Source organism: Eriocheir sinensis, chromosome 36 (genome assembly GCF_024679095.1).
Source record: "Eriocheir sinensis breed Jianghai 21 chromosome 36, ASM2467909v1, whole genome shotgun sequence".
NCBI lineage: Eukaryota > Metazoa > Arthropoda > Malacostraca > Decapoda > Varunidae > Eriocheir > Eriocheir sinensis.
Window position 1 is genome coordinate 17,354,524 of NC_066544.1, and position 27,824 is coordinate 17,382,347.

Sequence of the window (27,824 nt, forward strand, 5' to 3'; positions counted from 1 at the left end):
AAAACAATTGTGCTCTGTATACGATAAGTGAGTGTGAGTGCGATAATGTGCCAACTTTCTTATATTTATTTAGGGAGTTAGCCACACGTGAAGTCAGCATGCAGCACAGTAGTCGGCATGTCAGAATAGCGGGGCACATGTCTAGTCAGCACTCAGTATGTCAGTGTAGGGAACCAGCCATGCGTTTAGTCAAGTCAGCACTCAGCAGTCAGTAGAGTCAGCAGTTGCCTGGAAGAGTTGCGCTGAGTAGTGGTGATTGGTACCGGAAGTCAGCCATGTATGTAGTCAGCAGTCAGCAATGTAGGGAGTCAGGACGTAATTAGAAGTCAGCAGTGTAGGAAATCAGTCAGTAGTCAGCAATCAGCAGTCAGCAGTATAGAGATTCATCCATTAGTCCTTAGTCAGCAGTACAGTCAGCAGTCAGCAGTCGTTGTATCTGTAAGTATGTAGTTGTGTGGATAGGTCAGCATAGGGAGACAGCGATGTATATAGTCAGCACTCAGCAGTGTAGAGATGCATCCAGTATTGTAGTCGTCGTTCAGCAGTCGTTGTGGGTGTAGGTCTGGAAGAAGCCGGCGCAGGCGGTGCAGGCGGCGGTGCTTTGGTAGTTGGGTTGGTCGTCGTCGGGGTCCGTGCGGTGCCAGATGACGAGGGGGCCGCGACCGACGGTGGTGAGCGGTGACTGTGACCGAGGAGAGGAGAGTGAGAAAAGAATAAAGGAAGGAAGGAAGGAAGGAAATATAGAGAGAAGGAAAGGAAGGAAGGAAGGAAGAAGGAAAAAAGAAAGGAAGGAAGAAGAAAAGGGAGGAAGAAAGAAAGGAAGGAAGGAAGGAAGGAAGGATGAAAGGATGGAAGGAAAGAAGGAAGGAAGGAAATAAATATAGAGAGAAGGAAAGGAATGAAAGAAGGAAGAAGGAAAAAAGAAAGAAAGAGAAAGAAAGAAAGAAAGAAAAAAGAAGGAAGAAAAGTAAGGAAGAGAAAGAGAAAAAGACAAGGGAAGGAAGAAAGGAAAGAAAGAAAGGTAAAAGGAAGGAAAGAGAGAAAGAAAGAAAGAAAGAGAAAAAGACAAGGGAAGGAAGAAAGGAAAGAAAGAAAGGTAAAAGGAAGGAAAAAGAGAAAGAAAGAAAGAAAGAGAAAAAGACAAGGGAAGGAAGAAAGGCAAGAAAGAAAGGTAAAAGGAAGGAAAAAGAGAAAGAAAGAAAGAAAGAGAAAAAGACAAAGGAAGGAAGAAAGGAAAGAAAGAAAGGTAAAAGGAAGGAAAGAGAGAAAGAAAGAAAGAAAGAGAAAAAGAGAAAGGAAGAGAGTGGAAAGATACACTACACAGACCAGTTTTTAGACAGAAGGGACACTTTTACCGCATACTATATTTGTAGGAGCGGCGCCATCAGTCTTTTTTTTCTCCTCTTTTTTTCACCCCTTGAGCTGCCGCCTTTCCTATAAACAATAACCCGCTTATGACCTCCCATCTCTACATAGGGACTCCAAAACATCATGTAACCAAAAATATAACGAAAATGAACACTCGCTTTTAGATACAAGTGATATGTATATACAACCAGTTTAGGTCCCTTAAGAATATGGGAAAGAGGAGAAAAAAGGTTGAACTGAAGCCCAGGAAGAGAAGAGAAAACATTAACTGAGAAAGAGAAAGAGAGGACCGTGATTTGAGACTTGGAAAAATAAGAAAAAAAGATACATGAATTGAATCAGAGAAAGAGTTAACTAGACGTAAGGGACTCAGCAATTAGTGATCAAAAAGCACTATTGAATCTTATGATATCTGATGCTAGGAAGATCTAATGGCTCTGTGTAAATATAAGGTTTGGTATTTTATGGACCCCTAACTAACAATCCCATGTAAGATTGTCGTTTTGTCTATACGTAGGGGACCCAAAATATCAGTTACTCAAAATATGATTAACCTATCGAGACCTGGTATGTTGCGTAAATCTAGTTGCACGGGGTAAATACAGGAGTGGATATTCTATAGGGCCTCAAAGCATAGGTACAGAAGAAGGGTCACACTACCACCAGGGTCATAAAACTACCTCTGGAAATGCCCAAAACTCCTACGAAAGCCTTGTTGAAATGTAGCTACTCCCGTGTAAGGCTCGCACAAGACTAGAACTGGGACTAGACGCGGAACACACCCCGGCCGTAACAGAGCCAAGGCAGGCGATGAAACTTTAGAACACTAGTGATTGCCTGACTGACGTGACCGAGAGAGAGGAGAGTCACAGGCCATTCTTTTTATCATCTCCTTAATTTGATTTGATTGACTCTCTTTAAAACTGATATAGATAGACAGATAGATAGATTTCGAGGGTGCAGAGAAAAAATGAGGGAACAAAATGGCCTGCAATAGCGCTGTTCCCTCAAATTGTTTTAGTGGAAGAAATCAAAATGGAAAGGTTAGAGTCATTAGAAGAGGTGTCTTGATACTTCCCTCTAGAAATGAAGATAATTATAATGAAAAAATGAAGATACTAGTGAATGAGGAATGAGTTTAGGGCGTGGAGATTAATATTACACTGGCCACCGCCACCACCACCGCGAGTGAAAGGGAAGGCGATGTAGGTTATGCTAACAAAACAAGGTTGGCCGGATAACTTTTTCTCCCTAGTTGAATAAATTTAGCAGGTCAGATCAGTTAAGGAGTTCGATCCCACAACGAAGATTGGATAACTAAGTGAAGGTTGTGTGTGTGTGTGTGTGTGTGTGTGTGTGTGTGTGCGTGGGAGTTTTTCCGGCCCAGGAGGAAGTTCACTCAGGCACGCATAAGGTCAGAGGTCAAACTGTATAGGCTCCCAGCGCTTCACTTCCTGACTAACCCAACACCGTGACCTAGCTGCTTCGTGCTTCAATACAAGTGCAAGTGTGACCCTGTGTCCTATATAGATGCCTTCACCTGTGTCACCTGTGTTTTGGGGGTCATCTAACGTAACAGGGCAGAAAAAAGCGATGCATGTGTTATTGAACGTCTTCGAACTCCACAGGGTCATACTTAGATTGGTATTGTCAGATGCTCCCATGCACTCCTCACACCAACTATTCCCAAAGGCCAAAAAGGAGGTTAATCGAGTTCTAATGAGTGTTCTTTTAGGTTCACGGTACAGAAGAAGGCTCAGACTACCACCAGGGTCATAAAAGTACACCTGGAAAGGCCCTAAACTCCCACGAAAGACTAGTAAATTACGTGTTCTTAGGCGCAGAAATGTTTAAAAGTATGGCCCTTAGATTCCTTCCTCAGTACCCTCAGCGTTTTCATAACATAAGAGGCTAGAAAGAGCGATGCATGTGTTATTGTGTACGTCTTCGAACTCTGCAGGGTCATACTTAGATTCCTTCCTCGGTACCCTCAGCGTCTCCAGGATATAACAGAGCAGAGAAAAGTGATGCATGTGTTATTGTATATATCATCGAACAGGGTCATATTTAGATTCCTTCCTCGGTACCCTCAGCGTCTCCAGGATATAACAGCGCAGGAAAAAGTGATGCATGTGTTATTGTATATATCTTCGAACAGGGTCATATTTAGATTCCTTCCTCGGTACCCTCAGCGTCTCCAGGATATAACAAGGCATAAAAAAATTGTGTATGTGTTATTATGCGTCTTCGAACTCTACAGGGTCATATTTAGATTCCTTCCTCGGTACCCTCGGCGTCTTCATAATATAAGAGGCTTGAGGAAGTGATGCATGTGTTAATATACGTCTTCGAACTCTACAGGGTCATTTTTAGATTCCTTCCTCGGTATCCTCGGCGTCTTCATAGTATAAGAGGCTTGAGGAAGTGATGCATGTGTTATTATACGTCTTCGAACTCTACAGGGTCATTTTTAGATTCCTTCCTCGGTATCCTCGGCGTCTTCATAGTATAAGAGGCTTGAGGAAGTGATGCATGTGTTATTATACGTCTTCGAACTCTACAGGGTCATTTTTAGATTCCTTCCTCGGTACCCTCAGTGTTTTCACTGCATAACACGACAGAAAAAAAGAGATGTATGTGTTATTATATGTCTTTAAACTCTGCACCACCACTACCTAACCTAACCTAACCTAACCTAACCTAACCTAACCTACCACCACCACCTGACAGCTCATAGCCATTCCTGATAACCTATAGGATCCGTGTTCTCAGGCGTTTTGGGCTCCCACAACCGCTGTTCCCAAGGCCACCAAGGATATGAGTCGGGTTCTCATGAGTGCTTTTCTCGTTCATGGTGCAGAAGAAGCCGCATTACACTATCAGAAGGCTCATAACACTACCCATGGGAATACTAACACAGCTCAGACGCTTTCGGCTCTTATAACCACTATTTCCCAAGACCACAAAGGAGATTAGTCGGGTTTTCATGAGTGGTTTTCTCGTTCATGGTGCAAAAGCCTTGTCAAACTATCACTAGACTCATAAAACTACTCGTGGACATACTACACAACACAACCTCTACGTAAGCCTTGTCAAATTCTCACTATAGGCTCACAAAACTACCCATGGACATACCAACACAACCTCTACGAAAGCCTTATCAAATGTATGTTATTGGCAGCACGTATGCTACCTAATACTAATGTGGACAAGTCTTTGTATACCACCACCACCACCACAACAACAACAACACCGCCACCACCACCGCCACTATCACCACCGCCACGGGTAATGGTCAGGCGATTTGCATAGTCACTTCTTTACCTTCAACTCAAGGCCATGTCGCGTACCTGTATCCAACCTGCGCCAATATCTACCTGTCTGACTGCCTGTGTCTATCCGTCTATCTATCTACTTTTCTGTGTTTGTATGTATATGATAATAATAATAATAATAATAATAATAATAATAATAATAATAATAATAATAATAATAATAATAATAATAGAAATAATAATAATAATAATAATAAATGGCTTCCTTTGTCCTGGCAGCCATTAGGATGGAAATTATATGTATTTATGTATGTATGTATGTATGTATGTATGTTTGTCTGTCTGTCTTTCTATATTTATCTTTCTATCTATCTCTCTGTCTATATGTCTACTAGTCAGTCAGTCAGTCAATCAGTCAGTCAGTCAGTCAGTCAGTTAGTCAGTCAGTTAGGTAGTGATGATGGTGGTAGTTGTGTGATGAAAGTGGTGGTGATGGTGGTGGTGGTGGTGGTGATGGTGATGATGGTGATACTGAAGGGGTGGTGGTGGTTATGGTGATCAGTCAGTCATCAGTCAGTCAGTCAGTCAGTCAGTAAACCAGTCAGTCAGTCAGTCAGTCAGTCAGCCAGTTAATCAGTCACTTGTCAGCCAGTCACAATCAGTCAGTCAGTCAGTCAGTCAGCCAGTCTTCATTAAACTGAACATTTTTTTCTTCGTCTCCTCCACGTCCTCAATTATTTTTTTTCCCTCCCTGACCTTGCTTCCCTCTCTCTCGCCTTCTCGCTCGCTCTCTCTCTATCTCTCTCTCTCTCTCTCACACTTCCTCTTCCTCCCCCTCCCCTCCTCTCCCCCCTCCTCCTCTTCCTCCTCCTCCTCCCTCTCTTACCTCACTTCCTGTCTCTTAAGGTGCAAGGGAAGATTGGAGGAACTATACTTGTACTGTACCTGTTTTCGCTGTGCATACCAAAGACCTACTTGCATTCTTTGTTTGCTTGTTTTTTCGTTTGTTTTGGTGATTTCTTTGTTTTCTTTGTCCTCCTCTCTCTCTCTCTCTCTCTCTCTCTCTCTCTCTCTCTCTCTCTCTCTCTCTCTCTCTCTTTTCCTTCATTTCTTCTTCCGTTTGTTTGTTTTCGTTCAGTAAGTCAATCAGTCAATCAGTCTGTCGGTCAGTCAGTCCATTGTCTCATTTCCCATTACAAAAAGAACCTTCCTGACCTTTATCATGGCCAGCGAGGCGAAGGGGGCGAAGTTGAGTCAGTAAGTCAGTAAGTCAGTCTATCAGTCAGTCAGTCAATTAGTCAATCATTCAGTCAGTTAGTCAGTCAGTCCCTTGTCTCATTTCCCATTACAAAGAAAACCCTCCTGACCTTTATCCTGGCCAGCGAGGCGAAGGGGGCGAAGTTTGTGTCGAGCTGGCAGTAGAGGGCGAGCGTGGCGAGGGGGTTGTTGAAGTTGGCGGCGGAGCGACCCACGGGCAGGCGGTACAGGTCATTGGGGCAGCGGATGAAGGAAGGGCCGGCCGTGCGCAGGGTGGTGGTGCATTTGTTCTGGGGGGAGAGGAAGACGAAGGCAAGGGTTCATAGTCACTTAGTAGGATATATTACTCGGCTATGAAGGAGTGGGGAGGATATACCAGCAATAAGTGTAAATAAAATCCATGCACACAAAAAACAGGGAGATAATTACACAATCTTTTGTCCATTCTCTTGGCACATACACACGCACGCACACACCTAGATAATAGCGTCTTGGGTATTGCTGTTTCGTTTTTTGCCTTCAGACTAAAGCACAAGACCTTTCCGAGAGGCGCCAGGCATCGCAGAGTGAAGGACTGCACATGACCGTTCTTCCTGCCTCCCTACATCCATACACTTCAGTCCTGTCTTCCTTCCTTCCTGGCCCACGTAATAATAGGCTATCGGACATGTTTATCCCTCCATGCCCCGCCCATCGTCATCTCCCCTTACAGACAGACACACACACACAGAACTGATGGAGTGATGCCTTTTGCTCTCATTTTCTGCCTTAAACTTCAATACGAGGTCTTTCCTAGGGGCGACAGGCAATGCAGAGTGAAAGATAGCACAGCAGCCTTCCTTCATCCCTCACACTTAGTCCTACATCACTCACTGCTTCCTTTCTGACCCACGTAATTAGGGAAGTCATTGTATACGGACATCTTTATCTCTCCCTTCCCTTCACTCACTCAGTCGTCGGTATAGCCCGTGTGTGTGTGTGTGTGTGTGTGTGTGTGTTCGTCCTTGACACGCCCCTCCCCGTTTTTCCCCTTCCCACTAACTTTTCCTACTCTCTCTCTCTCTCTCTCTCTCTCTCTCTCTCTCTCTCTCTGGTCAGGATGCCATGGAAAGCCTCTGTCTCTGCCTATCTATAGCCAATGAGGGGGAGAGGAGGCGGTCATGTGCATGGGTGGTTGTGTAAAGGCAGCGGCGGTGTGGCTCAGAATCTAATGACTGTGTGCATGCTTGAACTTCGATCGCCAACTGTCACCTGATGTATCGCTTATCAAAACCTTTCCTGGAGCTACTACGACTATTTTACAATTACACAGAGAAAATTATCCGGGTTTTAAGAACATAAGAACGTTGGAATCTGCAAGAGGCCGGTAGGCCTATACAAGGCAGCTCCTTTAACCCTAAGCTCCCGTGTATCTAACCCCACCTAATATCGCTGTCCATGAATTTATCTAATCTATTTTTGAATGTGACAATTGTATTGGCACTCATCACATGACTGCTAAGCCTATTCCACTCATCCACAACCCTGTTAGTAAACCAATTTTTGCCTATGTCCCTGTTGAATCTGAATTTATCCAGTTTAAACCCATTACTTCGTGTCCTACCCGGTTCTCTTACCAACAAAACCTTATGAATATCTCCCTTATTAAAGCCCTTCATCCATTTATAAACCTCGATCATGTCTCCACGCACCCTTCGCCTTTCTAGAGAATGCAAGTTTAACTGTTTGAGCCTTTCCTCGTATGGCAAGTTTCTCAACCCCTGAATCATCTTAGTCATCCTCCTCTGCACTGATTCTAACATTTTGATATCCATTCTATAGTAAGGTGACCAGAACTGAACCTCATAGTCAAGATGAGGTCTAACTAATGCTAAATATAGTTTTAGGAAGACTTCGGCGCTTCTGTTGCTTACGCTCCTTGAAATAAATCCCAGTACCCTATTTGCTCGATTTCTAGCTTGAATGCATTGTGCCCTTGGACGGAGATCAGAGCTCACTAAGACCCCTAAATCTCTCTCGCACCCAGACCTGCTTATGAGAGTGTCATTTAAACAACAGTTGTGAGAGGGGTTGTTCCTACGTACACTCAGAATACTGCACTTCCCTACATTGAACTCCATCTGCCATTTATCCGCCCAGTCACACGATCTGTTTAGTTCATCCTGGAGAATACTAGCGTCCTGATCCGACTCAATTACTCTACCGATCTTGGTATCAACTGCAAACTTACTTACATCACTACTAACTCCTGTATCTATGTCACTGATATAAATAATAAACAAAAGTGGACCTAATACCGAACCTTGTGGGACCCCACTCGTAACACATCCCCAGTCAGATCTTTGCTTCCTATTGCTAAGCCACGCCTTGACCCAGTACAAAACTTTACCCTCTACTCCGTGAGCCTGTAATTTAAGCAACAGTCGTTGGTGAGGAACTTTGTCAAACGCTTTACTAAAATCAAGGTAAATTACATCATAATTTTCATCTCTGTCTACCGCCTCAAATACTTTATTGTAGAAGGACAAAAGATTGGTGAGGCATGACCTACCTTTCGTGAACCCATGCTGCGAGTCGTGAATTAAGCTGTGTTTCTCAAGATGCTCCCGAATGTTCCTGGCTATTATGGACTCCAGCATCTTGCCTATAACCGATGTTAAGCTAATTGGGCGATAGTTTGAAGCAGCTGACCTGTCCCCCTTTTTGAAAATCGGCGTCACATTAGCTACTTTACATAGGCTGGGCACATAACCAGTATTTACCGACATCTTAAAGATGTCGGTTAGTGGGTCACTGAGTACATCACCTACTTCCTTTAACACCCTCGGAAATATCCCGTCAGGACCTGGCGACTTATTCTTCTTAAGCTTATCTATCTCATCCTGAACTATTTGCCTGGTAATGATTATATCCCTCAATTTATCGCCATCCCCGCCCTCGTACACCTGAACCCTTTCCGGAATAGTCGTTCGATCCTCTTGTGTGAATACTGAAAGGGAGTAGTCGTTCAACAATGTGCCCATATTTTCGTAATTCCGATCTAAAATTTCTATTGGCAGTGTCTATCCATGTCTCAGTGATCGCTATTATATCAAAATTTTCTGAACAAGCTTCACCTCTTAGTAAGTCTATTTTGGCTCCTGCTGTTAGTATAGAAGATTCTTAGCCCGCCCTCTGTTACTCCCCTATAATTACTTCTAAGTTGCCTGGTTGTATTATGAGTTAGATGTCCTCTCTCATTACTCCTCCCCCCCTCGCCTATACTAAAAAATCCCTCAGGGTACTAAGTGCTCGCTCAAGGGAGTCTGAGAGAGCCTCAACACCCTTGAACGTCAAGTGTATCCCGTCACGGGCGTAGAGGGCGTCGTTGCCAAAGAAGAGGTCCCAATTGTCGACGAACAATGGGTGTTTTTCCCGTTCGTGGTGCAGAAATCGTGTTAAAACTATCAATGGGATCACAAAAGAGTCCATGAAAATCCCTGCAACTTATACGAGAGGCTTTTCAAACGGGCGAACTGAGGCACCACCGAGATGTTTAGAAATACTGACTTAATTAAGGATTCTGAAGCTTCTGACATCAACAACCTTGATTGGAACCTTACAAAACCTTTATTTGAACTTCGCCCAACCGTCTCTTGATGCAGCACTTATTAATACCTTTCCTGGACCGACTGAGTTGAAGGATTCTGAACCCGCTTGACGGTAGTAAGAAGTGGGCGTGACTCGCGCCGCCTGGTATTGAAGTTCTTTGTTTATGAAGGAATGGCGAGGCAGTGAGTAGTCTTTCGCGACCAGTCCTCTGAAAACTCTGGGCATTTATTCTCAAACACTTCGGGGATTTTTTTTTTTTTTTACAACAAAGGAGACAGCTCAAGGCCACACACACAAAAAAGAAAACAATAATAAAAAAAAAGCCCGCTACTCGCTGCTCCCAAAAAAAGAATCAAAAGAGGTGGCCGAAAGAAAGGTCAATTTCGGGAGGAGAGGTGTCCTGATACCCTCCTTTTGAAAGAGTTCAAGTCGTAGGCAGGAGGAAATACAGATGAAGGAAGATTGTTCCAGAGTTTACTCACACACACATTCGGTAAGGCTTTCGTAGAGGTTGTGGGTATTTCCATGGGTAGTTTTGTGAATAATGATGATAATAATAAGAAGAAAGAGGGGAAGTAGAAAAGACATAGGAAAAGACGGACGGAAATTCCACATGAAGAAACTTGGATACAGAGTAATAAAGGCTGTGACTAACTAGCCTACATGCACACACTTGCGCTTGACTCAGAGAAGGCGACGCTAAGAGGTGAAGAGCGTCATGCATAACACATGAGGAACAGGAGCAACACACACACACACACACATGCAGGCAATACACACACGCATGACGCACAAATAACATGTCGCAAGAGAATTTAGTCACACCCAAAGACTAAAACAAGAACGAAAACATCAGTTGAGTGCAACAACAACAACAACAACAACAACAACAAAAGCATATCCAAACCCAAGGACAACTTACGAGGAAAAGTAGGCTATTAATAAAGAAGAGAGACATGCCTTTACACACACATGAATAGTTTGAAGCCGCAAAAGAAATATATATGTGATAATGAAGAAGTGGGAATACATACACACACAAATAAAAGAATAGTTTGAACCGGGAAAAAAAAACAAATATATATATAAAAGAAAGGAGTGATGATTTATTAAAGGGAAAGACTAAGGATAATAGACCATCGAAGTTGAACAGCAGCGATCTACATATATCCAGAAAAAGAGAAGATTATCAAACGAAGCAGGAAGATAATTATATAAAGAAGAAAGTATACACACACTAGACACACGGCACAGTGAGAAGGAGGGAAGGAAAGAAGAAAAAGAAAAGAAAAGGAAAGGAGAGGAAGGAATATAGAAGTCGAAAGAATGAAAGAAATTATTGTTTATTTCATTTATCTATCTATCTATCTATCTACCTGTCTGTCTGTCTGTCTGTCTATCTATCTGTCTATCTCTCCATCTTTACCTATCCTTCTCTCTCTCTCTCTCTCTCTCTCTCTCTCTCTCTCTCTCTCTCTCTCTCTCTCTCTCTCTCTCTCTCTCTCTCTCTCTCCCTCACCTTCTCCTTCCTGAAGCAGATGCCGTAGTCGAGGCCGGCCAGGTAGAAGCCGCCGTAGTTAAAACTCTGCACCACGCCGCTGTTCCCCGTCAGATACTGCCCGCAGCCCCCCGGAACTGGCACGGAGAGGGGAGGGAGATACAGTCAGCCACATTGCGACACTCAGTTCATGGTAGTGTGTGTGTGTGTGTGTGTGTGTGTGTGTGAGAGAGAGAGAGAGAGAGAGAGAGAGAGAGAGAGAGAGAGGGGGGCGTGCGTATTCAGTTTTGTTCTCCTTAACGGCTCTCTGATGACGTGGGGGTGAGGCTTTCACTCGATTTCACACACACACACACACACACACACACACACACACACACACACACACACACACACACACAGGTCACGTCTGAACATCTGCATAAGGCGTGTAAGGAAGTAAGGCCTTGCAATGGGTTATAAATAGACACATCAATGATCGCCAACTGTCTCGTTCCAGCGGCTCCGTTTTTGGTACTAAGGTGTCAGACTAGGTACCAACTTTCCAACACGTGGAAAGGAGCAGCGAGTAGCGGGCTTTTTTTTTTTTTTTTTTTTTCGTGTGTGTGTGCCCTTGAGCTGCCTCCTTTGTTGTAAAAAAAAAAAAAAATCCCCGGCCGTTTCTTAAGCCTGCGACCTGACTGACCTCCGACTGACCTCCGGCAAGCACGAAAAATCCAGTGTAGTTATCATTTAAGAGCAAGAAGACGTTATCCTAAAGAAATATGTGTCCTCCCCAACTCATGTATTCCCCGCTAGTCTCCTTGGTCCATATTATCAAACTATTCAAAATCTAAGTTCATCTATTTCAACAGAAATTGTCTATAGGGGTTTCCATTTGCGGTTTCTTGACCCTTGTGGTAGTTTTGGAAGGCTTCTGCGCAATGAAAGGGAAAAACACCCATGACAACACGACGGAGCTCCTGAGACCTTCATAAACGGTCGTAACAAAAGTTTGAAACGTTTGATACTACGAGTCAAGGCTTAACCTGTGACCCGCGGCATTTTGACATTCAGCGAGTGCAAAAACACAGAGAAAGTTATCCTTTAAGAGCAAGAAAAACGTTAGAGGAAAGAAATTAATGCGTTTTAGGCCTTGCACGTCCTCCCCAACGTAAGTATTCTCCTCTCGTCTCCTAAACTGCAAACCACGACATTCTGACTGCAGCAAGCACAGAAAACCCGAGGAAGTTATCGGTTAAGAGTAAAAAAACGTTATACACAAGAAGCCGAAGGGCATAGTAAAGAGGAGAGTGGAGGAAGGGGTCCCGGAGAAGCGTTGTATGAAACCAAAGTTACATGGCGACTGTGATCATTGTTTTCTCGAGGGACAGACGCGCAAAATTTAATAAACATTTCGTCGCCCAAGCTTTCGGAGGAGTTGTGGGTCTTACCAGGGGTAGTTTTTGACCCTGGTGGGAGTTTGACAAGGCTTCTGTGCCATGGATTCTAAAAAACACTTACGAGAACGCGTTTTACCTAATTTTGGGGCATTTAGAGCTATGGGTGTAAGTCGGTAGTGTCAAAGATGAGAGAACTTAAAGCCAGAGTCGGTGTATGAGTCTTGGGTGTCCTTGAAGTTTAGCATTTTGTGGAGCTCCTCTAATGATCCGAGCACCAATGATATCAGACCAAAGGCTGAGGTGGGTTTCTCAGACGCTTCCGCCTCTCACATCGAATCTTTGCATTGGCCGAAAATGAGATTAATCGGGTTCTCATCAGTGTTTTTTTCGCGTTCATTGTACAGACGCTTTGCCAAACTACCACCAGGGGCAGTTTTGGGAGCAGCGAGTAGCGGGCTTTTTTTTTTATTATTGTTTTCTTTTTTTGTGTGCCCTTGAGCTGTCTCCTTTGTTGTAAAAAAGAGAAGAAAAAAACCCCACTAACCATGAGAATGCCACCATGCACCCACAAGTCCTACGAAAACCTTGTTAAATGTGTGAGTGCTTGGACGCCACCATGCAGTCATACATTAACCGTGGAAATGTCACACGCAGAACTCCCACGAAAGCCTTGTCATATGTGTGTGTGTGTGCTTGGAAGCCGAAATGTTCAAGAATATGGGCGTAAAGGTTCCGGCTCATATTACTTAACTATGGAAATAACACACCCAGGACTCCCACGAAAGTCTTGTCATATGTGTGTGTGTGCTTGGACGACGAAATGTTCAAGAATATGGGCGTAAAGGTTCCGGCTCATATTACCTAACTATGGAAATGACACACCCAGGACTCCCACGAAAGCCTTGTCATATGTGTGTGTGCTTGGAAGCCGAAATGTTCAAGAATATGGGCGTAAAGGTTCCGGCTCATAACCATGGAAATGCCACACCCACAACTCCTAGGAAAGCCCTGTCATATGTGTGTGTGCTTGGACGACGAAATGTTCAAGAATATGACAATACAGGTGCCAGGGTATGCTCATATAGAATCTTCCCACGTTTTCCTCCTTCCCATCAATGTATATGTTCATGGACTCCGAAAAATTTAAGATATGGATAGAATATGGCCGTTCAGATTCCAGGGTATGCTCTGTAGAATCTTCCCACGTTTTCCTCCTTCCTATATCAAATGTGTGTGTATATGAACGCCGAAAAGTTTAAGATATAGATGGAATACGGCCATGCGGGTTCCAGGGAAGGCTCTGTAGAATCTTCCCACGTTTTCCTCCTTCCTATCAAACGTATATGTGTGCTTGGACTACGAAAAGTTGAAGATATAGATAGAATATAGTACAGGTTCCAGGGTATAGGCTTTACACAATCTTCCCACGTTCGCTCCCACGGCTGTTTTTCATCTACACTGCTTAAGCCAATACAGCATTCATGAGAGAACTCCAGACAACTAGTAAGTGGAAGGAGAAAAACTCTTGTGCTCTCGCGGCCGGAATACCAAACCCTTATTACGTATTCTCTTTGTTAAATGAAAGGCCACCGATAGACTTTTATTAACAGGATCCTCAGACACTAGGAAAACTCCGCTGTAGGAAAGGAGGGCAGGGAAGGGAAGGGAACGAAGGACTGAGAACGACTAGGAAAAGAAAGCAGGGAAGAGAACAGAAAGGAAAATTAGGGAGGAAGAGGAAGAAAGGAAGGAGGGAGGGAGGGAGGGATCGAGAGGTTAACCTATAGGCAGGTTGAAGGACACGGGAGGGAGAGAAAGAGGGAGGGAGAGAGGAAGAGAGGCAGTGATAGGTAGGTTCAAGGACACAGGAGGAAGCTACGTAAGTAAATAAGTAGTTAAGTAAGTAGGTAAGGAAGGAAGGAAGGAAGGAAGGAGGGAAGGAAGGAGCGATAGGTAGACAGGTTCAGGGACGCAGAGGAAGAAGAGAGGAATGAGTGAAGGAAGGAAGGATGGAAGGAAGCATCACTTGGTAGGCTCAGAGCCACAGGAGGAAGCTAAGGAAGGAAGGAAGAGAGGAAAGAATGAATGAATGAATGAAGAAAGGAAGGAAGGAAGAGAGGAATGAATGAGTAAATAAAGGAAGGAAGGAAGGAAGAAAGGAGGCAGGTATAGGTAGGTTCAGGGCCACAGGAGTCAGCCAAGCGAGAGTGAAGGGCTGCTGGGTAGAGTGCTCACCTTTCTTGGCACACTCGATCATGGACGCGCGGATCCTGAAGCGCCGCTCGTAGGCCGCCACGCCCGTCATCAGCCGCAGCTCCGTCGGGTTGGGTCCCTTGGCCACGTCCACGTAGACTGTAAAAAACATAACACCGACGCACTCACTGAAACGTTTGCTAGGACTGTATATACTTTTCTCTTCATGCATAGTGACATTACTTTTCGTTGTATATCCTTGTGTAACCTCGTTGTATTATGTTTATCGCAAGCGCTCCGTCCAACCAGCAAGTAGTAGTAGTAGTAGTAGTAGTAGTAGTAGTAATAGTAGTAGTAGCTATAGTCGTAGTAGTAGTAGTAGTAGTAGTAGTAGTAGTAGTAGTAGTAGTAGTAGTAGTAGTAGTAGAAGTAAAAGAAGAACAAGAGTAACAAAAACAAAAAGGAGAAGAAGAAGAAAAAGAAAAAGAACAGATACGGCCACAAAAAACCTGTGTTAGTCTCTTCGCGAACGTACTGTATTTCTTTTTCATTTCATCTATCTATTTATTTTTACGTTCAACCTAAGGCGCCTGTATAGACTTTCTTAGCGGGTCACGTTATGGCGCAGGCAAGTATTTTATAGTGGCGCCACCTTGCTTGGAATTCGTCTGTGTTAGTCTGTGTTAGCGAGCGTACTCTATTCCTATGTCTAAGGCAGCAAGGGGCGGGGAGTGGCCGGCGAGCAGGGTCAATATATATACTCACAGTGCCATCCCTTAGGAGCCGCGCCGCACAGGAACTTAAACTTGCGCTCGCCCGGCACGATGAACTGATCCGTGAGGCAGTGACCTGGGGGAGGGAGGAAGGGAGGAAGGGAGGGAAGGGAGGAGAGAGAGAGAGAGGGAGGATAGGAGAAAAAGAAAGGGGGAGAAAGAGAGGAGGGGAAGGAGGGGAAAGGCGAGGGGGTGAGGATATATTATCATTATTATTATTATTATTATTATTATTATTATTATTATTATTATTATTATTGGACAAGGCAGCTCTCTCTCTCTCTCTCTCTCTCTCTCTCTCTCTCTCTCTCTCTCTCTCTCTCTCTCTCTCTCTCTCTCTCTCTCTCTCTCTCTCTCTCTCTCTCTCTCTCTCTCTCTCACACACACACACACACACAAGCAAGCAAGTAAAGTCTGGGCCCTATACCAAAGCTACGCGTGGCCTCAGTGCCCATCCCCGTACCCACCGAACTCGTTGGGCGGGGCGGTGTGGAAGGCCTCGAAGTCAAGTCGTAGCTGGCAGGTGTCGGGCGGGGTGGCCACGCGGAGGGTGCAGGTTCGGGCGGCGCGGTAGGGCGAGGGGTACCCGGGGCTCACCAGGTACGTCCCGTTGGCAGAGGTGGTGGCGCCGCACGTGATGTCCTCTGAACGGGATACAGGAGGGGGTGATTGGTATGTTAATTAATGATGTCCTCTGAACGGGATACAGGAGGGGGTGACTCGTATGTTAATTAATGATGTCCTCTGAACGGGATACAGGAGGGGGTGACTCGTATGTTAATTAATGATGTCCTCTGAACGGGATACAGGAGGGGGTGATTCATATGTTAATTAATGATGTCCTCTGAACGGGATACAGGAGGGGGTGATTGGTATGTTAATTAATGATGTCCTCTGAACGGGATACAGGAGGGGGCGATTGGTATGTTAATTAATGATGTCCTCTGAACGGGATACAGGAGGGGGTGATTCGTATGTTAATTAATGATGTCCTCTGAACGGGATGCAGGAGGGGGTGACTCGTATGTTAATTAACGATGTCCTCTGAACGGGATGCAGGAGGGGGCGATTCATGTGTTAATTAATGATGTCCTCTGAACGGGATACAGGAGGGGGTGACTCGTATGTTAATTAATGATGTCCTCTGAACGGGATGCAGGAGGGGGCGATTCATGTGTTAATTAATGATGTCCTCTGAACGGGATGCAGGAGGGGGTGATTGGTATGTTAATTAATGATGTCCTCTGAACGGGATACAGGAGGGGGTGATTCGTATGTTAATTAATGATGTCCTCTGAACGGGATACAGGAGGGGGTGACTCGTATGTTAATTAATGATGTCCTCTGAACGGGATACAGGAGGGGGTGATTGGTATGTTAATTAATGATGTCCTCTGAACGGGATGCAGGAGGGGGTGATTCGTATGTTAATTAATGATGTCCTCTGAACGGGATACAGGAGGGGGTGATTGGTATGTTAATTAATGATGTCCTCTGAACGGGATACAGGAGGGGTGACTCGTATGTTAATTAATGATGTCCTCTGAACGGGATACAGGAGGGGGTGACTCGTATGTTAATTAATGATGTCCTCTGAACGGGATACAGGAGGGGGTGACTCGTATGTTAATTAATGATGTCCTCTGAACGGGATACAGGAGGGGGTGACTCGTATGTTAATTAATGATGTCCTCTGAACGGGATACAGGAGGGGTGACTCGTATGTTAATTAATGATGTCCTCTGAACGGGATACAGGAGGGGGTGACTCGTATGTTAATTAATGATGTCCTCTGAACGGGATACAGGAGGGGGTGACTCGTATGTTAATTAATGATGTCCTCTGAACGGGATACAGGAGGGGTGACTCGTATGTTAATTAATGATGTCCTCTGAACGGGATACAAGAGGGGGTGACTCGTATGTTAATTAATGATGTCCTCTGAACGGGATACAGGAGGAGTGACTCGTATGTTAATTAATGATGTCCTCTGAACGGGATACAGGAGGGGTGATTCGTATGTTAATTAATGATGTCCTCTGAACGGGATACAGGAGGGGGTGACTCGTATGTTAATTAATGATGTCCTCTGAACGGGATACAGGAGGGGGTGATTCGTATGTTAATTAATGATGTCCTCTGAACGGGATACAGGAGGGGGTGATTCGTATGTTAATTAATGATGTCCTCTGAACGGGATACAAGAGGGGCTGAATCGTATAGATGAGGTGTGAAAGGCAGGGAGTAATTTTTTTAACATCAAGGGTTGCAGCTCATGGGCAAAAAACAACAAAAAAATAAAAATATAAAAAGCCCGCTAGACGATGCTCCGAACGAAAGGGATAAAAGAATGAAGATGCTGCTTGACTCTTGCATAACGGATTTGGATACAATAGGGATGAGCATTAGTAGAAAGTCGTGTGCAGTAGCGGGGCCGTGAGAGGGGGGAGACATGCAGTTACCAAGTTCAGATAAATGACCTCTGACATTCTTCTCCATTCATTTTTTTACGGATTAGAATGCAAACACGCAACGCAGAGAGGAGAAAGCACCTAGTTAAGCTCCCCTGAAAGGGATACACAAAGGGCTGATATTTATGATCTGCTCTGAAAGGGATACACAAAGGGCTGATATTTATGATCTGCTCTGAAAGGGATACACAAAGGGCTGATATTTATGATCTGCTCTGAAAGGGATACACAAAGGGCTGATATTTATGATCTGCTCTGAAAGGGATACAATTAGGTATGATATTTTTGATCTGCTCTGAACGGGATACACAAAGGGCTGATATTTATGATCTGCTCTGAAAGGGATACACAAAGGGCTGATATTTATGATCTGCTCTGAAAGGGATACACAAAGGGCTGATATTTATGATCTGCTCTGAAAGGGATACAAAATGGGGTGAAGGGAGGAAGGAGATAAACAGAAAAAGAAAAGGAAAGGAAACAAACAGAAAGAAAAAAAGCAATTAGGAAGTAGAAAGAAAGAAAGGAAAAATGAATACAGCTTACCTCGTCTCGTACACGCCATCTCTCTATGTTTGTCTATCTATCTATTCATCTATCTATTCATCTGTCTATCAGTCTATCTAGTCACTCACTGTAGCAGCAGACGCCGAAGCCCTGAGCACACGGACCCAGCTCCTCGCCGCCCTTCTCCTGGCACTCGGCCGCGGTGTAGCAGGTGCCGTCCCTACCCCCGGCCTGGCACCGCGCGTTGGGGAACCGCACGATGGTCAGGAGAGGCACTGGAATTGTCCATTGGTGGTCTGCCTCAGTGTAGGGTCACAGAGGGGAAGTTATGATCTTATACGTCATTTGCCACTACTATTTACACTGAAGAAGTCCTCGAAGAAATAAAAGAGCCTGACGGAAGGGGAAGAATGTATGACCGCGGAGGGAGGGAGGGGGGGGGTGTCCTGTGAGTAGTGTCGTCCCTGCATACTAAGAGGGGACAGACAAAGGTTGCGGTTATGCAGACGCTTCCGCCTCTCCTCTCAAATCAACTATTTCCAAAGGCCGAAAAGGAGATCAATCGGGTTTTAGTGAGTGTTTCCATAGATCCAGGGTACAGAAGAAGGGTCAAACTACCACCAGGGTCATAAAACTATCCATGGAAATGCTCGAAACTCCTACATAACCCTTGCCAAACGTGGGTGTGCAAGCTCCGAAATCTTTGGTAATGCGGGCCCAAAACAAAGACCAGGAAGAAGAATGGATATGCCGTACGTATCTTCTCAAGGCGAGTCTGCCACGCTGGTGTTGTTCCTGGTGGTGGTGCCGGTGTGGCGTTCCCAAGGGCCCTCCTCGCTGCCTCCTCGGGTTGGTCCACAGCTCTTGGTCCTCTTCCTCCTCTCGTTGGCAGGGTGTTTACTAGTGACGGCGGGAAGGTTTATACAGTTAGGTTTATACAGTTTATGTTTGTACGGTTTAGGTTTATACGGTTTACATAGGTTTATATATACAGTTTAGGTAAGTTAGTTTATTGATCAAAAGAAGCGCTGGAACATTGCAAAGACTAATCGCATTTGTATAGTTAAGGCTGGTAGGTAATATAAAGCAACAGCCTCTACTACTACTTCTACTACTACTACTACTACTACTACTACTACTACTACTACTACTACTACTTACGCGATTGGCCAAAGACGACAGCTCTAACAAACACCACCACCATCACCACTACCACCACCTTCATACTTGCTTACGAAGACCTTAAGACGACCTTATGGAGTCTATTACTATGTGGTCTATTATTCACACATAGATCATAAGGCACTAGACGAAGGGACGCAGCCACAGAGGTCTTTATAAAGCTCAGTGGCCTTCAAAGGGTCGTGAGCGTAAGGGTTGGCAATGTTAACCGGGTCACTGTATAGGAAGCTTCTGAAGAGCGCTGGAATGTATATGATGTGTCCCAAGCAAGGGTGATATACGTAATGAGAGGGTGGTGGTACTCTCTCTCTCTCTCTCTCTCTCTCTCTCTCTCTCTCTCTCTCTCTCTCTCTCTCTCTCTCTCATTCTTTTCACCATTTAATGTCCCGTTTTGCAGTATTTAAAAATCCTAAGTTTCGTCACGCGAGGTTCCGCTAACAAGTCGTTCTGTTCCCTCCCGCCTCTCACGTCCTCCTCCTTCCCTTCCCTGCCTTCCCTTCCCTTCCCTTCCCTCTCACCACCCTTCCCCCCGCCTACCACCTCTCCTTCCCCTTCCCCCTCAAATCCTCCATCCCGGTAATTCTCGTGGTGTTTCTTATGGTCCTGTCGGTCACGTTTTATGCAGGGAAAACACACACACTTTACCTACTTAATAGCCTCGATTATCTGTGTTTTTATCCGCTGCCGTGACGCGAGGGCTAACCATTGCCTGAGATTATTTCTACGGGGCTGTACCGTTTCCACCATGCCGTCTGTTCTTACGTGGTGTAGTATACTTCAAGTAATTCAGGTAATTCAACACTTTAGCTTCTTGAACAGCCTTTATTATTTATTAGTCGCCTAGAGAGATAGGTGGAGAGATAGCTTGGTGTGTGAACATTTCTCGAAACAAGGTCTAGCATGAAGATGAAGGATTTTATAAGACTTGCGATCACACATTAGACAAAAAAGTATCCATGTTAGCGTGTATTATTATTTCTCTGCATCAATAGGAACAGTTCAGTGGCATAAAAACAACGGAAAAAAAAGCTCGCCGAAGCGCTACTCTTGCAAAACGAGTAAAGAATGAAAGACCAATAGAGAAGTCAATATCGGTACTTTATTACATGATATATATTGCTAAGGACATATTTTGATACATATATTGCGTAGGATATCCATATGCTGTTAAGGCCGTGGTAGTCTGCTGTGCCCACGCCCGCCCCCCTCAGCACGGGTTGTGTGTGTACTCCTGGTAGAAGCCGGAGCACGCGGGGCAGTTCCTGTTGCTGTTGAAGTTGAGGAGCTCGTCGATGAAAGTCTGGACCCAGATCGTTAGCGGCCCGTTGGTGACCGTAGAGAGCGGGGACTGGAGGGAAGGAAGGAGGGGTGGGTTATTGATGATGATAGTACCAACGACAGTAATAATGATAATAATAAATAGCAATAATGAAATGTACGGTGCCTAGATTGTTGTATAAGGGTAATGTGTTTCGATGTAGTAATAGTAGTAGTAGTAGTAGTTGTAGTAGTAGTAGCAGCAGTAGTAGTAGTAGTAGTAGTAGTAGTAGTAGTAGTAGTAAAAGAAGAACAAGAATAACAAGAAGCGAACAGAGTTGGGGCTAATGACCTTCAACCCATGGAGCCCTCCATGATTATGTGTCTGGAAAATAAACATGGGTGGAGGTATCTTTTATGTAGTAGTTATAGTAGTAGTAGTAGTAGTAGTAGTAGTAGCAGCAGCAGCAGCAGTAACAGGCGTGTATCTGTAGCCTCACCGGTATCGTGGCCAGGCTTAGGAAGGGCGGTAAGTTTCCGATGTTAAGCTGACAAAACATGTTCCCCACGTCGAGGCCCATGATGCCCGAGGTGCCCGACGCCTGGCCCACCGGCAGTCTGTACAGGTCCGGGCAGCCCGTGTACGAGGGGCCCAGCCGGGTCAGCGTGGTGGTGCACAGGCCCTGGCGGGGGTGGGGGTGGGGGGTGATGACGGTGGTGGTGACGGGGGTGATGATAGTGGTGGAATGGAAGAGGAACAAAGTATTACCACACGGATAGTTTTCTTTCTTTTTTTTCTCTATCTATCTATCTGTCTGCCCATCTCTCCCTTTCTATCTATCTCTCCATCCATCTATCCTTGTCTCTCCCTCTCTCTCTCCCTCACCTTCTCCTTCCTGAAGCAGATGCCGTAGTCGAGGCCGGCCAGGTAAAAGCCGCCGTAGTTGAAACTCTGCACCACGCCGCTGTTCCCCGTCAGGTACTGCCCGCAGCCCCCTTGAACTGGTACGGAGATACAGGATAGAACTAGAGAGATGGTTGTGGCGGTTCTGTAGTGTCTGTGCGTGTGTCTTTATCACACTGCAGTCTTGGACGTGAAAGTAATCTGTTATCCCTCAATCGAGCATATCACAGCCTTGCTTCTATACACCAATGCTTTTCCGATTATAATACAGTGTCGTCCCTTCCTCTAACCCTTCAATGGAGCATATACAAGACTTTACGTGACCTCCGAGTATAGTACAGCATCTTTCCCCCTTCTTATGTTCCTCCTTTCCCTCAATCGAGCATATCACAGCCTTGCTTCTATACACCTATGCTTTTCCGATTACAATACAGTGTCGTCCCTTCCTCTAACCCTTCAATGGAGCATATACAAGACTTTACGTGACGTTCTCCGAGTATAGTACAGCATCTTTCCCCCCTTCTATGTTCCTCCTTTCCCTCAATCGAGCATATCACAGCCTTGCCCCTATACACCTATGCTTTTCCGATTACAATACAGTGTCGTCCCTTCCTCTTACCCTTTAATGGAGCATATCTAAGACTTTACGTGACGTTCTCCGAGTATAGTACAGCATCTTTCCCCCCTCCTATGTTCCTCCTTTCCCTCAATCGAGCATATCACATTCTCTTTATGAACTTTTACGAGAACAATACACTATCCTCCCTCCTTCTACGTTCCTTTTAATGCTTGCTTTGTCGCTGTTTCCATAAGGACGTGAGGGAGAAAAATATTAGGAACCAACACAAGGACCATCATTATATCTCCTCTTATGTTCTTCCTTCATTGTTTGTTTAGTCGTCGTTGTCATGAGGAAGTAACACAGAGACAGTCATTAGATTTCCTCTTATGTTTCTTCTCCATTGTTTGTGTTGTCGCTGTTTATCATGAGGACGTGAGGGAGAAAAATATCAGGCAGACACAAAACATTACAGGTCCAATCGTTCAGTCAGCCTTCATCTCCATCACTGAGTCTATACGTATATATATTGCTCTCCACGACCCCCTTCTACGTTCCTATTCCAATGCTTGTTCTGTCGCTGTTGTCATAAGGACGGGAGAGAGAGAGAAAAGTATGACGCAGACGCTAAGACATTCAATATATAACCCCCATCGTTCAGTCAGCCTTCATCTCCATCACTGAGTCTACATGGCTATTGCTCTCCACGACCCCCTTCTCCTACGTTCCTATTCCAATGCTTGTTCTGTCGCTGTTGTCATCAGGGCGAGAGAGAGAGAGGGAGAATTATGACGCAGACGCTGACATTGAATACATAACCCCCATCGATCAGTCAGCCTTCATCTCCATCACTGAGTCTACGTATAGCTAATGCTCTCCACGGCTCCCTTCTCCTACGTTCCTTTTCCAATGCTTGTTCTGTCGCTGTTTTTATAAGGGCGGGAGAGGGTGAATTATGACGCAGACGCTAAGACATTCAATATATAACCCCCATCGTCCAGCCACCCTTCATCTCCATCACTGAGTCTACATAAGGGCGGGAGAGAGGGAGAATTATGACGCAGACGCTGAGATATTCAATATATAACCCCCATCGTCCAGCCACCCTTCATCACTGAGTCTACATGGTTATTGCTCTCCACGCCTCCCTTCTCCTACGTTCCTATTCCAATGCTTGTTCTGTCGCTGTTGTCATCAGGGCGGGAGAGAGAGAGGGAGAATTATGACGCAGACGCTGACATTGAATACATAACCCCCATCGATCAGTCAGCCTTCATCTCCATCACTGAGTCTACGTATAGCTAATGCTCTCCACGGCTCCCTTCTCCTACGTTCCTTTTCCAATGCTTGTTCTGTCGCTGTTTTTATAAGGGCGGGAGAGAGGGAGAATTATGACGCAGACGCTGAGATATTCAATATATAACCCCCATCGTCCAGCCACCCTTCATCACTGAGTCTACATGGTTATTGCTCTCCAAGCCTCCCTTCTCCTACGTTCCTATTCCAATGCTTGTTTTGTCGCTGTTTTTATAAGGACGGGAGAGAGCATTATGGCGCAGAAGCTAAGACATTCAATATATAACCCCCATCGTCCAGCCACCCTTCATCACCATCACTGAGTCTACATGGATATTGGTCTTCACGCCTCCGCTGGGGATGTCAATAACAACAACAGTATTCAGGCCAGCGAGCGAGACTTATTACAATAGTTAAGACGCCACGGTGGATCCAAGCGTGTGGTGTCACAATGGTGGAGGCGAGAGCAAGATTTTAGTGAGGCCATACGTGTGTGTGGGGGGGGTTGGGGGGCCTGTCTGTCTGTCTGTCTATCTGTCTCTCTATCTATAAATCTATCAATCAATCAGTCAATGAGTTAATCTATCTATTTATCTATCTATCAATCTATCTATCTATCTATCTATCTATCTATCTATCTATATCTTTCTATCTATCTACGTTTAATTCTCACAACCTCTAGTTATCTATCTCCCTCTCCATCTATCTAGCAATCATTCTGTCTATATATCCATCTGTCTAGCTATCTATCCATCTCTCACGAACCTTTCTTGGAGCACTCAATCATGGACACCTTAATCCTGAACCGCCTGTTGTAGTTGGCGTCGGAGGTGTCGAAGTTGAACACGGTGGGGTTGGCCTGGCCGGTGACATCCAGATAGACTGCGTGAGTGTACCGAGAGACCAATTACTGAGGTGGTAGTGGTAGTGGTGGTGGTGGTGGTGAGGGGAGGGGGGGTAAGAGGGAGAGAGAAGCTGTTTGTGATGTTTAATAATTATGTGAGATGAGGCGATGGAGAGAGAGAGAGAGAGAGAGAGAGAGAGAGAGAGAGAGAGAGAGAGAGAGAGAGAGAGAGAGAGAGAGAGAGAGAGAGAGAGAGAGAGAGAGGGGGAGAGGAAGAGAAGAGGGGAAAGAGGGAATGAGAGGAAAGAGAGAGAGAGAGAGAGAGAGAGAGAGAGAGAGAGAGAGAGAGAGAGAGAGAGAGAGAGAGAGAGAGAGAGAGAGAGAGAGAGAGAGAGAGAATGAGGAGAAAAGAAAAGAAAAAGAAAAACGAAGATTGGAATTAGAAGGAATAAATAACTTTTGATAATAACTCACACAAAGATTTTTCCTAGCCATAAAAATGAAGAAAAAAAAGATAAACAAATAAATAGATAGATATACACATACATACATACATACATACATACACACATACTCACAGTGCCAGTCCGTCGGTGCCTTTCCACACAGGTACGTGAACTTCCTCTCTCCCTCTACTGTGAACTGGTCCTCGTTGCACACACCTGTTGATTAGGGCACGAGCCAGGTGTAGTAACAGTAGCAGTAGTAAGCATAGTGGGGAAGGATTCACCTCGTTATGTGCACCCCTCTCCTCCTCTTCCTCCTCCTCCTCCTTCTTAAAATTTTCTTCCTCCTTTTCCTCCTGTTTAAATTCTCTTCCTCCGTCTCCTTCCCCTCCTTTTCTTTCTCCCTTTTCTCTTGTTTCTCTTCCTCCGTCTCCTCCTCCTTTTCTTCTTCCCTTCCCTTCTGTTTCTCTTCCTCCTCCTCCTTCTCCCCTTCCTTCTGTCGCCTGTGCATGATAAGGGTGCCCAAACTCTCCTATGCTAAGGCTCTGGACCCACCGAACTGGTCTGGCGGGAAGGTGTCGAAGGTTTTGAAGTCGAGGCGCAGCTGGCAGATGTCCGGCGTGCGGGTGACGGTCATGGTGCACGTGCGGGCCTCGTTGTACTTCATGGGGTAGTTGGGGCTCACCAGGTGCGTGCAGTTCGTGGATGTTGAGCCCCCGCAGGTGATCTCCTCTGTGGGGGAACGGGAAAGTGTGATATAGGAGAAAAGGTTACATGGACTGGAAAAGTGTAATACAAACACTGATCTTTAAGGCATAACACTAACACGCTGGAAGTTCCTCACTGTAGCAGAATAAGGAAAGAGATTGACAGAAATACAGGGGCGGACAAGGCTCTGGGAGGGATATCAGAGCGCCTCATGTGCTAAACCCTATGGTGAGACATAACACCAACACGCCGGGGTTGACTCACTGTAGCAGCAGACGCCGAAGCCCCGGGCGCAGGAGCCGATGGAGGTGCCCCCGCGCTGCTGGCACTCCAAGGCGGTGTAGCACGTGCCGCTGCTGTCCCCGCCGCCGCAGCCCGCGTTGGCGATGCGCACCACGGACAGCACTGGGGCGAGAGGGTTTAAATGGCCACTTGACAACACTGTGATTGGTATGATTATGTGATCTCTTTGACTTTCTTGACAACACTGTGAGATCCGAGCGTATTTGACCTCCCTGACTCCTGACGATATTGTTACGGGGAGGGGGGATCATTTGACCTCTTTATCCATTGACAGCACTGTGACACGCGTGATTATTTGACCTACTTGGCCCACTTGACCACTGTGACAGGCATGACCATTTGACCCCCTTGACTTAATTGACCACTGACAACACTGTGACAGGCGTGTGTATTTGACCTACGTGACATCACTGTGACAAGCGTGATTATTCAACCTCACTGACCTGCCTAATACTTGACAGCCGTGCGTATTTGACCTCACTGCTCCTCATCGGTCACTCTTGACAGGAGATGCATCATAATTCAACGTATCATAGTAATCGTTTTTTTACACTTACGGAAGCGGGCAGCATCTCCTCTGTTAGGGTCGACTGCGGTGGGGTTATTGTTGGTGGTGATGTGGGTGGTAGTAGGATTGGTGATGTTGTTGTTGCTGTAATTGTGGTGGTGGTGGTGGTGGAGGTGATAGCGGCGGGTGGTGGTGCTTCCTACAACAGGTGACCAACGCATCTCGCCTCCACCTGTCGTAGCCGCGTCGAAGCCGTAGCCGGTGTAGGTGCAGGAGGAGAGGTGGACGTGTTAATAGGGAACCGTTGGAGTGATAAATTTATTATAGTGGTGGACAGTAAGAGTGAGAAGACCGACTGAAGAGGAAGAGAAGAAGAAAGTTAAAAGAGGATTGAAAAGGAAGAGAAAAAGAAAGTTAAAAGAGGATTGAAAAGGGAGAGAAAAATAAAGTTAAAAGAGGAATAAAAGGTGGATGGGTGTTAAGTTGTGTAGTGAGTGGTGTAGGCTGTGTTGATAGGGTCGAAAGAGATGGATAGATAGATAGATAGTGTTACCGTTCCTTTGCCTCTTTCACACCTGACTGTGATTAAAGGTGTGAAGCGGCGGTGGTGTTATTATTAACGGGACACACACACACACACACACACACTTACACACACGCCTACCTCTTTTTTTGCATATGTTTAAAGAAGAATACGAATAATAATCGGAGCGCAACTTCCCATAGATTAAGAGCTCCCCGCCCATCTCTCTCTCTCTCTCTTTCTCTCTCTCACACCTGTGTCGCGGCGGGCCAGGTGACCGATGACCTCACCGCAAGGGACGAACACAAGGAAGACGGTGACCCAGCACGCCGCGAGTCTACCCATTATTGCGTCACGTGGGTCGCCTGAGTGTCCTCGCTCGTGGTGGCGGGAGGTGCAGGGGTGGCGGTGGTAGTGGCGGTGGAGGTGTTGGTCCTTGTCACGGCCCGGCCACAGACGTACTAATGAGTTTCCTGCACGTTACTGGACGTAGGCGCCTACACACACACACATACACAGGAGGCCGAACACTCACGAGGCGCCAGCAGTTGGTTCCTTAAGCGGTGGTCACGTTATTATAATTGCGGCTGCAGGAATTTTTTTTATTATTTTTTCATGGAAGGCTGAGGTGCGAGGCGGAGCTGAGGTTGTGCCGCGAGAAATTAACAGTATTTGCTGCTTAATTATTTGCAGGGACAAGCCCGGTCTGGGGACCCCGACTGCTGCCCCGGCAAGACCCTCCACTGCCGCCCACGAGGGGGTGAGTAATGACGTGTTGCTCATATGGAAGTATGTATAGGTATAGATATAGATATAGATATAGATAGAGAGAGAGAGAGAGAGAGAGAGAGAGAGAGAGAGAGAGAGAGAGAGAGAGAGAGAGAGAGAGAGAGAGAGAGAGATACAGATAGGTATAGATAGAAAAACATAGATAAATAGGTGTAGCCAGGTATATTGCTTGGTAAGACAGAGACAATGG

General features: G+C 45.5%; 1 protein-coding gene across 1 annotated transcript; it reads right to left on the minus strand.

Moving 5' to 3' along the window:
• LOC127007998 (uncharacterized) lies at positions 1-27,190 on the minus strand. The gene is made up of 8 exons (XM_050879542.1): positions 27,100-27,190; positions 25,776-25,916; positions 25,359-25,535; positions 24,936-25,019; positions 24,279-24,395; positions 21,641-21,756; positions 6,011-6,190; positions 1-682 (listed from the first exon to the last, which is right to left on the minus strand). The coding sequence occupies exons 1-8, from the start codon at positions 27,188-27,190 to the stop codon at positions 539-541; spliced, it is 1,050 nt and encodes a 349-aa protein (XP_050735499.1). The 3' UTR covers positions 1-538.
• Positions 27,191-27,824: the final 634 nt, after the last annotated feature.